This window comes from Microtus oregoni, unplaced genomic scaffold, assembly GCF_018167655.1.
Source record: "Microtus oregoni isolate MIOR12 unplaced genomic scaffold, Mior012 000006F_ref0000085, whole genome shotgun sequence".
Lineage (NCBI taxonomy): Eukaryota > Metazoa > Chordata > Mammalia > Rodentia > Cricetidae > Microtus > Microtus oregoni.
Genome location: NW_024543065.1, coordinates 32084486 through 32098101, shown reverse-complemented (window position 1 = coordinate 32098101; position 13616 = coordinate 32084486). Strand labels below are relative to the sequence as shown.

At 38.0% G+C, this 13616-nt stretch overlaps 1 protein-coding gene across 1 annotated transcript in view; it reads right to left on the bottom strand.

Annotated features, from left to right (window-relative positions):
- The window catches only part of Hace1 (HECT domain and ankyrin repeat containing E3 ubiquitin protein ligase 1), a 110531-nt gene that overhangs the window by 58521 nt on the left and 38394 nt on the right, over window positions 1-13616 (bottom strand). The window contains exons 8-10 of the mRNA XM_041653656.1: window positions 4888-4984; window positions 4628-4729; window positions 3582-3688 (exon numbers count right to left, since the gene is read on the bottom strand). Of these exons, the coding sequence (XP_041509590.1) occupies window positions 3582-3688; window positions 4628-4729; window positions 4888-4984 (306 nt within the window). The remainder of the gene's footprint in view (window positions 1-3581; window positions 3689-4627; window positions 4730-4887; window positions 4985-13616) is intronic.

Here is a 13616-nt window from a genome sequence, read left to right as displayed (position 1 = left end):
AAAATCAAAGACCAATTCAGTTAATATGAAAACATACTGAGTATCACAGTAAGACTGTGTTCTGAAAGTGGATTTATTTTGAAATATATAACACCAGTCATCTTCTATAACTACTGTGCAAAAAAAAAAAAAGGAAAACGTTACATAACTTTTGAGCAGAAGAGAATGCTTTTGTACAAATTTACTCATCAAGTTTACTGTCTTCGCAGTGTATATTTAGTCCAGTTCTTTCTAACACCGACTTTTAAAAAATGGAATAAAATTTCAACTAAACTATAAATTCAATATAGGGAGACAGATCATCTGTTTTATTTCTAATCAGCTAACAATTGGCCTGGTAAACAGCAGGTACTCAAAAATATGCAACAGATGTACTGGTAACAATGAAGGGAGCGCCAAAAAGTTCACTGCTGAGATTACAATTAGGAACAGTATGTCTGAACTTATGGGCTTATATCTGAACCCGGCTGACCTCAAAACTCACAGACCATGTTTTGGGGACTTTTTTGTTGTTTTTTTTAAAAAAAATATATGATTTTAATAGTCATAAATTATAGCTCATTATAATAAAGGATCTGAATGGAAATAACTATATATGCTTTTTATTCAGAATTTCATATATGCATATAATAAGCTTTTTGATCAAACACAGCCCCTATTCATCCCCCTCCACCTTTTTTGTACTATGTTTTAATTAGCCTGTCTTAAATCTTAGATTTCAACAAATAGATGAATTAGTGGGAATAACTAAAAAAATTGAGAGGAGTATATTATGGAAGTCTTAGCTTCAATGGATCTTACGGATAAAGAATCTAAATGTGATTCCAAAAGAGTATGGAAAGCAATGAGGAAAAGCAAACAAGCGAGATGGTGATACTGGTCATATGAATTAGCAGAAGGCCTTTCCAGTGAAGAGCAGAGGGACACAGGCAGTAGCCAGGAATAAGTAGCTCCCAAATGTATTCCCACTCCTGACCATGAAACAGGATAACAAGTTCAAAGCCAGCCTGGGCTACACAGCAAAACCCTCTCTAGAAGAAGAAGGCAGGCGTTAGGGCAGAAAGACTTTCATCTTAGGTATACAAAAAGTCCCCAGGAAGAATGGAACATGAATAGCAGTAAACCTTACAATGTAGCTTTATATTCATATCTTTTATAGACTCTGCATGATGCTGGAAAGAGAAAGGTTCAGCAGCAACTATGGAGATGAAAGGTTATCACAAACTGTCACTGTTGAAATGATTAATGACAGTGAAATGCATAGAAAAATACATCCAAACTAGAAGAGGGTCAAATCCATATGCTAAAAACCATACTAAGTACTTGGTAATAGCTGCCTATTCTCCTAACTGGACTGGCTAATCACATACAGAGAAATACAGCATATACATAAGTTACAAATAAAATTCAAGCGATATAAAGCTTAATGCCTTAGATGTAGCGATTGTGGTGAGCCCCCAACTATTACACAGTAAATGTAAAGTTGATGGCTCCATTGGACTATCCACGAGAAGGACACTCTACCTGGAGAACCATTTTTGCAGAGCTATGAGAACGTCTGTCCTTCGGATAAGTCACTGTCAATTCTGTAAAAATCTTGTGAAATCATAGCATTTCTCCCTTCTATAATACCCCAACAGTGTATAAATCGACTTTTCCTGTAGGGCAACTGGATACCTCCCCCCACACCATGAAGCCATGGTGTGAAAAGGATTCAGTCAAGTCCTCATTCTCATAGCCAAAATCTACATAAAAACAGTCCCTCACAAACTTTCTTTATTGACAGAAGTCACTGAAAGAAAGAAGCCTCATACAGGAGGTAACGTGTGCTCTAACAGCAGACTCACAAAGGTATAATGTACTGGTCTTCTGCTCTGACTTAACAGGCTACTAATAAATCTGTATTTACCTTTCAACTTGGTTTCAACTAACATAAGATCATAGCCCAGGAAATAAACTGTTTATACAGGGAAATGGCCTGAGTAGCTAAAACTAGCTTCAGAGAGAAAAATTCTCACCTGGGTACCCTGCTGGAGTTAAAACTAGGGTCCCTAGAAGAGATTCCTTTTATCTCAACCAGCTAGATGATAAAGCAAATCAAGCCCACAAGTTAGTATAGCTACCAACAATATGTTCCCAACCGCAGGGGGAATTCACATCCACGCCCCCTCTGGGACATAAGGTGCCTACTTGCCACCTTCACCAGTTTCTTGTGACTCTGTGAAAATGCATGTTTGATACTATTGTTACCACCTGTGGGATTGCTAACTTGTCTGTATGCCTATATAAACTGAAAGTTTTATGGAGATCACCTCTTACCTTTACCTTTCTTACCCCTTTATGCCTAATGTCCTTATGCCCTCTTTTAGCCCTTATGATTGCCCTATCCCTTACCCTTCTGACCGCCCTATCCCTTACCCTTCTGACTGCCCTATCCCTTACCCTTCTGACTGCCCTATCCCTTAACCTTATGCTTTGCCCTTTTTACCCTTATGCCTGATGCCTTGCCCTTCTGCCTTATGATGCTTTCTTTGCCCTTACCCTTATGCTTCTTCTTTTCCCTTCTTTTATCTTCCCCCTGGAAACTTGCAGGCAAAACGTGCCTAAGTCAGTCAGTTTGTTCTACCCCTCAGACCCTGTTCCCAAGCCAGTTTTTGCTTGTAGTAGAAGTCCAATTCTGAACCCTGAGAGAGTGGTGAGGGTGGTACTCAGTAGCTCCCAATAAGCAATGAGTTATTAAAACCATATTATCTTCCAAGAAGAATAAAGACCTGAACTAGGGAGAAGGAAAGCACAGGGGGAAAAAAAAAACTTGATAATGAATCATGAAGGAATACTGAAAGGTTAAACAGTGGATGTACCCAATTTTATAAGTCAGAGATTCACTTTCCTGAACTATTTTCTCATGTAGCCCAAACTGGTCACAAACTATGCAGCTGAGGATTACCTTGAATTCCTGGTCCTCCAATTTCCAGCTCCCAACTGCCTGGACCAAAAGGAAGTATGACCACACCCAAAATAGGGATTAAATTCCATACACATATGCCAAAATTCACATTAACATGCTCTAGGTTTAAAAAGTCTCTTGACTACTAAGGGCTGAATAGTTAGGCAGACTTTTTAAACAAAACAAAAACCAGTCAATGTGTGTGGTATGAATGAGGTGTCCCCCTAGTCTCAGTGTTGGAATGCTTGGTCTGACATTGGAGACATTCGGAGAAGCTCAGGAGGTGTGGTCTTGTTGGAGGAGGTTATGTTACTGCCCTGGAGGGGGATCTGAGAGTCTAAGGGTGTGCACCATTTAGAGCCTGCCCTCTGCTTCCTGCTTTCCAGTCAAGAGGTGAGCCCTCATCTGCTGCTGGCTGCCATGCTTTCCTGCCATGATGAACTCTGTAACCTTAAGCCAAATAAGCCCTCTCTGAGTTGCCAAAGACATGATGTTTTATCATAGTTTAGAAAAGTAAACTAATACAGTAAGTCAGCAAAAATTTTTAACACCTCACCAATGACAGACAGTATCTAATTATTCAGGAGATGAAACAGACAGACACTACTAAGTACTGATTTACGGAAATGCTCACCTAAGCAGTTTATGACCATTTGTTGTAGCCACTTCAGCAAGGCTTGTCAGAATCTTTAGGTACTGGCTTTCACTCTGCTGAGACAAATGCTCCAGAACTTGCCGTAACTGGTTTTATATCAATTTAAAAAAAAAGGTGATTACACAGTAAGTGATCCATTAAATTCTATCAAAATGTACACACATATTAGTTTTATAAATGCCTTGAAGCCAGCTAACTAAAGTCAAGAACTTTACAGTTATTTTGCTTTACATAAACTTAAGAGTCAATATAGAAAAAGATGACAATATCTTCAAAATTATCCAGGTAAAGAGATACATACACATAGGAAATAAAGTATGTATGTGGAAATTTAATTCTAAACTTCTAATGTTTATGAAGGTTTCCAACTCTCCAACTTTTCTAAGACTATTCCTACTGAAAATACTGAGCTTGGGGCTGGGGATGTAGCTCAGCAGGACAATGAAGTTGGGCCCTGGGTTCACGCCCTGGGACCACAAAACAACAGGAAAAGGAGCTCAATGAACAGTGGTCACCAGACACTACATTTCTTTCCTCTATCCATGAGGAAGAGACCAAAGAGACAGCCAGATGATTCAGAGGGGCAAATATCAGACAAGATACAGTATTATATACAGTTACACCTCAATATTCCTGGTACCCAATTCCAATTTGTCCCTAGTACCCAAAACCTGTAGATGCTCAAGGACTCTATGTAAGAAGCCAGAGCAAGTGAATCTATTCAATGCATATTCTCTTATAAACTTAAAATCAGCTTCACATAACTTATCCTGCCTAATAAAATGTAAGTGCTATGTAAATAGTTATACTATATTCTTTAGGGAATAATGACAAAAGGTGTGTCCATGTTTAATTATAGTATTTTTAATCAACAATTGGTTGATTTGGGGCTGCAGAATCCCCATATACCAAGGGCTAACTATAATTCATAGCTTCATAATATACAACAAACTCAAATTACTAAAACAATCATGACAACAGAATTATTATTATTCATTTACAACCTATTAGCAAGCTTATGCTACCATGTTTTCCCGAAGGTCTTCATTCTGTGTCATTTGAACAATAGTCTGGAAAAGCCTCGGGTGATACTGAATTAATACTTCACAAGTCTCTCCATATCCACCCTAAAAACAAGAGTAATGATTATTCAGGTTTAAAAACAAAGAGACTTTTTAATAATATAGTTTTTGCAGGCTAAACATTTGTACTCTCATTTATGTAAAACATAATTTAATAATTTATAATTTCTATGATAAATTTTCTCAGTATATTAAAAACATACCTGTACACATAAATCTAGAGGGGTTACTCCATTTTTATCTGGTAAATATTTGGCTCCTCGTAACAGAAGAATCTGTGCAGTATCTCTCTGACCATGACTGTATAGAAATAGAACCAAATTAAAAATCTAAATTTTTAATCTAACTTTTCTCCATAAATTAGATCCCTAGTATCCTCTAGAGGCACATCACTTCACAGCAATAAAGACTACACAGATTTTCCAGAAATGGGAACAAATCTAAAACAAGCTCATTGTATTTCAAATGAATGGTACAGTAAAAAAAAAAATTATAACCAATTTGAATTAAACATTCAAACTGTCTGCTACAAATCTAGTGCCACAAAAAAAAACAATTATAATAGGTTTAATCATTCTGTTGATAACTTATGGCAATAGTAACTACCTTCCTTGCTATGTGCACCAAATGACCAGAACTAACATAAGAATAATATCTAGGGAGCTGGAGAGATGGCTCAGCAGTAGGCTACTCTTCCAGAGGAAAAATTTGAAAACTGAAATTTATGCCCTGGCAATGCTAAAGCATGCATTGTCAGCCCATATATGGCGGTTCCGTTGAACTTTTCTATATTGAGTCTCGTGGTCTAAACTGATGAGGATGACTGACCAGGCCTCTTCCTCAAGAGGGAACCATAACTGATATAGCCATACATTCAGGCAAAACACCAACATACATAAAAAATAGTTTTTAAATAATAGTATCCACATTATACCAGAAAAAAAAACAACAACAGTAGATCAGTCCTTTGAAAATAATAGTAATTAGTCTTATTATTAATGTTTAACAAAAGTAGTCTCTCACTCTGTAGTCCAGGCTGGCCCCAAACTCAGGGCAATTCTGTCTCAGTTTCCCAGCTGTGATATAACAAGCCTCAAGCAAAAGGCTCAGAAGTCTTTCTTCATCAGGCACCAGGGTTATTAAGCTGGTGGTGCCAGCCAAAATATCAGACAGCTATTATAACAGTGGTTAATTCATACTGTCCTATGCTAGGCTGCTCCTTGCCATGCCCAAAAATAAAACTAAAAAGTAACCTAGATAAACTTAATACATGTCAGAAGAGAGTGGCACCTGTAGAATAATCTGAGTTTTATAAAAAAAAAACTATCCAATTTCAAGAACTCTCACAATTGCTTAATGTCCACGTGTTCAATCTTTCCAGTTGACAACTTTTAATTTTTACATTTATTTATTTTATATGTATATTTCCCCTGCATGGATATATTTGCACTATGTATGTGTCTTGTGCCCTCAGAGGCAAGAGGAAGTCAGATCCTTGGAACTGGAGCTACAGATGGCTATCTGTCCCCAGGTTGAGTGCTGAGAAATGAACACTGGTCCTCTGCAAGAACAAGTGCTCTTAATTGCTCTACCATCTCTCCAGCCCCTGAACCGTCAATATCTAAATAGTAGGCTTGTTCAATAGTACCAAGATGGTAGTCGGCTTATAGCATGTACACATCACATTCTATAAATTATACTGTAAGCTTTAACTTAGTATTTCATACACTCGATAAATAAGCACTAAAGAATGAATGATAGGGAATAACAAGGAGAAACCTAACACAACTTCCTAGAATACCTCAGGTGATAAATATTATCTAGTCCTCGGTCTCCAGGGATGTAACTGTGACAGCATTAGCCTGAAAGCTGTCCCTGTACTTGAGCTCCTGGGCAACGAACTGCAACCTAATGATAAATAAGCAAATAAGAGTGTGCTACTCATAACAAATACTCAGATGTGACAGAGTGTGTGTGTGTGTGTGTGTGTGTGTGTGTGTGTGTATTTGTGCTCATCCACGCTTCCTAGTTCTTATATAATTCCTTGTTATATCTTAAATAAGTAGAAAAGTAAGGTTAGTGTACTAGGTTTTCTGGCCTTGATTCTTGAAGTAGCTTTGGAACAATCAACTCAGAGGCAATTTTTGTTAGAATGTTGAGACCAAAACCTCTCTAGTACTTTCCTGCCCCTCCTCAATATTCCTTGTTTCGCTCAAGCAAACTTCCCTAAGTGACTCACAGAAACTTCTCTGACATGTTTTTGCTCTACCTGTGTAAGGATCCAAGAGAGGATCCCCTTTTCAGAAGGTGCTCTGCCTGTTACCTAAGAGAAAGGAATGCTGCCCAAAAGGCCATGAAGACTCTGAACAGAAACACCCTGCTGGGTTTGACACTCTGTCCTAATATATTAAGTCACACCCCTTTTGGCCCAATAACAATTCTGAACAATTGTCCACATTTCAATCATGCTAACAAAATGAAGTTAAAAAACAAAACTGGGTCTTGGAGAACTTCTGGTTAGCTGAGAAGAGCCAGCCTCGAAGTACTGTGACTAAGACGTCCCAGCTCCCCAGGACAATGCATCTCAATTCTTCAAGACAAAAAGCGCCTACATTTGAGAGCCTTCTAGACCTTGCCCAACGGGTCTCTGTGTCTGGTGCTTACTTGTAACTCTTAAATACCCTTCCTAATCTAATAATGATGGCATAGTATTTCCCTGAGTTCTATGAGCCACTCTAGCAAATTAGTCAGACCCAAGGAGGGAGTCCAAGGAAGCCCAGCTGGCAGTCGTTCAGAAACTGCAGAGGATGAGACTTGCTCCTAGTACCTAAAGTGCAGAGATTCAACTAGAACCGAGCCCACAACTTGTAGGAACAGGCACTGTTACTCAGTAGATGGTGTAAAAACGACTTAGAAGACGTTCAACTGATGGCCACTGCATAATCAAGTGTTGGCTCCCTGGTAAGGAGGAAACTCCTCATCCATGTGGTGAGTGGGACAAACTAAGGGTTTTACTCCTATGTTCACAGATTAAGTTTCAGCCAATCATAGGCAGCCAATCCATCAAATCATGCTCAAATAAGCCCGAAGCACTGCTGCCACCACTCAGGCCATCATTTACATTTAGCCCAAGAGCTCACTGTTCAGACACTGCTAGCACAGAGCTCTCTGAACCACTTCTGGTTTGAGTACTATCCAGTTTATGAAGTGCTTGCTCTCTGTGCAAATCAACTGTGCTTAATCTAATCTGTCTAAAGTCTCTTTTGAAAAGGTTCACCCAATGTTTCAAGAGTAAATGCAATTGCTCAAGACCAACAGTTAAATAGTAGATACATCCATCTGTTTATTTCATAAAGCCTCCACATAAACATTTTTTGTCGCATACAGCAAAACCAATTATTAGCATGAGGGCTGGAAAGACAGCTTAGTGGTTAAGAGTATCTGAGCTCAACGCCCAGCACACCCATATCAGATGGTTCACAAATGCCTGGAACTCCAACACTAGGGTTATCCAATGCCTATGGCACCTGTGGGTACTAGCACTCAGATGATACACAGAGAGAGACAGACAGACAGACATACACACACACACATAAAATTAAAAGTATAATAATTCCTGGAGCTGCAGAGATGGCTCAGCAGTTAAGAGTATTTGCTACTCTTGTAAAAGACCAAGGTTTGGTTCCCAAGACCCAAAGGGTAGTACACAGCTATCTGTTACTCGAGTTCCAGAGAATCTGATGCCCTCTTCTGAACCATGTGAGCGCCAGGCACTCACACGATATTAAGACACACATGCAGGCAAAATACACTTTTTACATCTTTTTGCAAAGAAAATTATGAAAATAAATTAAAAAAAAGAATATTTAGCACAAAGAAAACAAAATGCCAGTACAACATTTCGAGAAAGCTGGCTCTCTGAAACTACCTGAAGCTCACACCTCCAATGAAGGGACAGTCCATTTCAAAACTAGATTAAAAACAAGACTCAGTTGTTTACAGCATACAAAGTGTGAAGAGCACAATTAGTGCCCAACACCACTTATTAAAACTGCAGCAGTTTACAACTAACCTACAGAGTCACAGAGTTGTGAAGAGTGTCACAAGGTCTCACATTGTACCCTCCATGGACTGAAACATGCTTTGTAGACCAGGATAGCCTTGAAATTCCGCCTGACTCTGCCTCCTGGTTGCCAAAACTAAAAGCCAGCACCATCATGCTCAGCTAAGATTTTGTTTTAATTGTCAACTGTTTTCAATAGTCAACTTAAAAACTATATCCACCCAGCTTTATAATTATATACACTAAAATACACAGAAACACACATGATATGTAATGCCTTATAGCTAAGATACAAATGGAGTACAATCCTCAGTGGGGAAACTACACTGTATTTTGAGTTACCCACCCACCCCTCTATCCTAGAAGCTGATGTTTTGAACAGTTGACTATATTTTGGCATTATTTGGGGCCACAAAGAATTTTTAATCCAAATAACTAGGGAAGCTTATTGAATAGGCAATTATTCTTTATAAAAATTATGGCTACTTTTATAAATACATAATATTTTTATTAATTCTGATAATTTCATACTTATCCTCCTCCTAAATCTTTCCAGAGCTTTCCTTGCAATTTCCTGCCCTTTTCTTTTCTAATTGTCAATAACCCACTGACTTTGACATGGGTCACCCATTTCCTCTGGGTGTGGGTGTCCAGTACAGAGTCGTCAACCAAGCAGGGGCCACACCATTAAAGAAAACTAATGTACTCTCACTCTCTCCATAGACAGACTCATTTTTATACTGATTGGGACAATACTCTTTACAAGGATATGACAGTGTAGTTTATGAAAATACAATTGTTTTTCAAAATCCTTCAGCTTTCTACCTTTGGGCTCTTTCAATCTTAATGTCTAAGAATGCCCACCAGAGTGTATAATAATGGGAATGCTTATGAACAGAAACTAGAGTTTACTATTCCATAAGCTTTTAGATTTAAATTTAAAGGTTATTTTAAATACTATTCTGATTCTGAGTTCTCTAACTAAAAAGAATTGTTGACAGGAGTTACACTCTATGCTCTGAAGCTTATACCTTTGTAACTCTAAAGATCTCTAAAACGCCATCAATAGCTTACTACCTTATTTATCTATATATACTCCAATTTACCTTAACTTTCCTAATAAAAGTTATCTGTAAATAGAGAAAATACCTGAGAATGTAGAAACCACAATACAATTAAAAGCATACCTTCACGGCTGCTGAGACAGCTCAGTGAGTTAGGAGTGCATGTTGGGCAAGCATGAGGAACTGATTTCAAATCCCCAGCACCTATGTAAACAGCCAGGCATGCAGACCTATAACCCTAGGACTTTTTGAGAAGCAGAGAAAGGAGAATCACTTGAGTTTATTAAATGCTTAACATTCTCCTCTGACAGTAGCTCACACACAGTCAGGTGCCACCATACAGTTTGGTGCCTCATGTATCATTCTCCTACAATGACAAATTCCTTTTTCATTTCATGTCTTATCTTTTTTCAAAGAGATCCAATGCTTGCTAAATGAAAACTTAATAGCCATCTTGGTTCATGCCCATAATGCCAAGCATTTGGCTGAGGTGGAAGGACTCTCATGAGTTCCAGGTCAGACCTGGCCATGTTTAGTGAGTCCCAAACCAGCCTCAATTACAAGAACACCCTGTCTTTAAAATAAAAATTAAGAATGGGTTGGCATGGCAAAAGGTGCCTGGGTTCAATTCCTAGTACCACACACAACTGAGTTTTAGAAATAATCTTTGATATAAATACAGTAAAAGAATAAATACTTTTAAAGCAATCTTTTAACAATGTTCTTATATTCAGACTAGCTATACGAATATTCCAGTTCCACATAATAATATAAAATTGTATTAACTATTTTAAATTCATCATTTTGTATGTAACCAGAGGGATTCACTCACAAGCACCCACTAAACATCTAAGCACAAAATACTGTACAAGCATCAAACAGAAAGAGGTAAAAAGAAATACTCTTTTTGCTTTCACTAAAGTTGAGATAGACTACAAACAGTAAATAAATAGGCATAAATTACAAAATGCTATGAAAGCAATACTATGAGATTGTAACAGGCAATCATTTGGGATCTATTTAAATCAGCCATAACTATGCTTCTAAAAAGCAAGTTAAAGTCAGGTATCCTGGAATTTTTTTTTTTTTTTTTTTTGGTCAACTTGACACAAATTAGAATTCTTGGAGACGAGGAACCCCAAGAAAAATGCCTCCATCAAATATGCTGTAGGAAAGTCTATAGGGCATCTTCTTAAAATAATAATTGATACGAGAGGCTGAACTGTACTACAGTTCACCTAGGTGGCATATGAAAGCAGGCTGAGCAAGCCATGAAGAGCAAGCCAGTAAGCAATGCTCTTCCACATTCTCTGCGTCAATCTCCAGATTCCTGTCTTGAATTCTTGCTTTGGCTTTCCTCAATGTACTTGTGACCCAGCATATGTAAGCCAAATAAACCCTTTCTTTCCCAAATTGCTTTTGGTCAGTGTTTTATCACAGCAACAAAAAGCACAATAAGATACCAGGTTTGGCAATACATGTCTATAGTCTAAGCAAGCACAAGGGAGGCAGACAAAAGGATCACAAGGTTGAGCCCAGCTTGGATCACACTTCTAACTCAAACAAAAAGGCAGGCTAAAGGGGGAATCAAGTAACAGCTAAAGCAGTAGCATGAAGGAAGAAGCCACACAAAATGTCTAGCAAAAGACAACAGGAAAACATCATGCAGAAAAACACAGTGGACACTTGCACTCAGAGAACCCGAAGAGAACCAGCATGGCCAAAGCACAGTGGGCAGAGCCGAGTTAAGTCTCACGGGCCTAAAGAATGCAGGTTTTCTCTGAAATGCAACAAAGAAGCACTGAGAAGTTCTAAGGTGGCAAGAACTTACTCTTCTTTCTCCCACAAGGTCGCTTTGCTGAGAAAGACATTACTAAAGGGAAGTAAAAGTGGAGTCAAGGAGACTAGGTAGACTCCTCAGTAACAACAGGAAAGTAGCTTAACGAGAGTCTAGAGATGCAAAACATGCTTTGAAGGCAGACTTTAAAGAGCTTGCTGTTAAGAATAGGTTCCAAGTTCAGAGTCGGAGAGTACTAAGAAATAATGACCCAATTTCTGGGCTGAATAAGTCGGAGAATAAGGGGCACAAGAAAGACATGAAGAAAAAAATAAGATACTATATGCTGGACATCTGATGATTTTATAATAATGTAATTAGCCTGTGAACAATTAAATTGGGAGCTTCAAAGGAATGTCTAGTCAAAAAATAAACATTCAAGATAAAATATGGGAAAATTTTTAAGAAAATGTGCTGGAGAAATGACTCAGCAGTTAAAAGCACTGGTTGCTATTCCTGAGGAACCAGGTTCAATTTCTAGCAGCCACAACAATGTGTCACAACAGTCTGAAACTCCAGTTCCAGAGGATCTAACACACTCTTCTGGCCATGCATGTACATGGTATACAGTCAGACATGCATACAGTCAAAACACCCATACACATAAAAATAACAAACAAAATGTTCAAAAATTTTAATTTATATTAAATGGCATAACATTATTCCAGAAACTCAAGCTAGTATCTTTCATAAATTCATATCATCATGGAATTAGCTATCAGTCAATCAGTTAAATCATAAGAATAAGAGACTACTGAACTCGGATGTGAACTAGAAAACAAAACCCAAAAAGCTCTTGTATGTAGAAGCCCCTTGAATTTAACAGCTTCACTAAGTTTTACAATTCACATAATTTAAATAAAAAAATCATACACATACAGGTCATTCTTACATACTTAGGGGAAAGAGAGAGTGAGAGAGAGAGAGAGAGAGAGAGAGAGAGAGAGAGAGAGAGAGTGTGTGTGTGTGTGTGTGTCTGTGTATATGTGTATAACAACAATCAAAAAATAAGCCATTAATTTTGAGAGAGGACAAGTAGGGTGCATGGGAGAGAGTGGAGTGAGGAACGGGAAGGAGAGAAATGATATGACTACAATTTAAAAAAATATATGAAAGAATCACTACAGTGCTTTGTAAACTGCCCCAAATAAAGAGGGATGAAGAGAAGCTCAGCAGTCACAAGTATGCACTGCTCCTACAGAGGACCTGAGTGCAGTTTCCAGGAGAGCAGGTCAGTGACAATCGCCTCTAACTCAAACTCCAGTTTCAGTTTCTATCTGAAACCCTCTTCTGGCCTCCACAGGCACCTATAATACATATATGTACCCACAATGGACACACACATAATTAAAATTGATAAAATCAAAATGAATAGATGATCTGTATCAGTCTGATCAAGATAATATCAGAGACACCAATTGAAACAAGAAAAGGCACATCTTTCTGTTAAAAATAAACTTGTAGTAAAATGGTGATAAAGAGATGGTTCAGCACATAAGCATGCTTGCTGCTCTTGCAAAGGATGCAGGTTCAATTCACAGCATCCCTGTAGCAGCTAGCAACCATCTGTGACTCCAGTTCAAGGAGATCAGACACCCTTTTCTAGGCTACACAGACAACAGGCATGCATGTTGTGTACATGCAGGCAAAACATCCATACACACAAAATAAAAATAATTTTTAAATGAATGATATAAAAGAATAGGATACGAAATTTTTAGAGTCGCTATAAAAATCTAAATGAATGATTATTACAATTAACATATAATCAGCCATCCACACCTATGGGTTCCATATTGACAGACTGAAAACACGGTCAGGCATACAACTGTTGTACCTGTACTAAATATGCACATACTTTATCTCTGTACTGAATATGTACATACTTCATTGCTTATCACTACTCAAACAACACGGTACACTATCTGCACAGTGTTTATAGTAGATGTAAGTAATACAGAGATAATT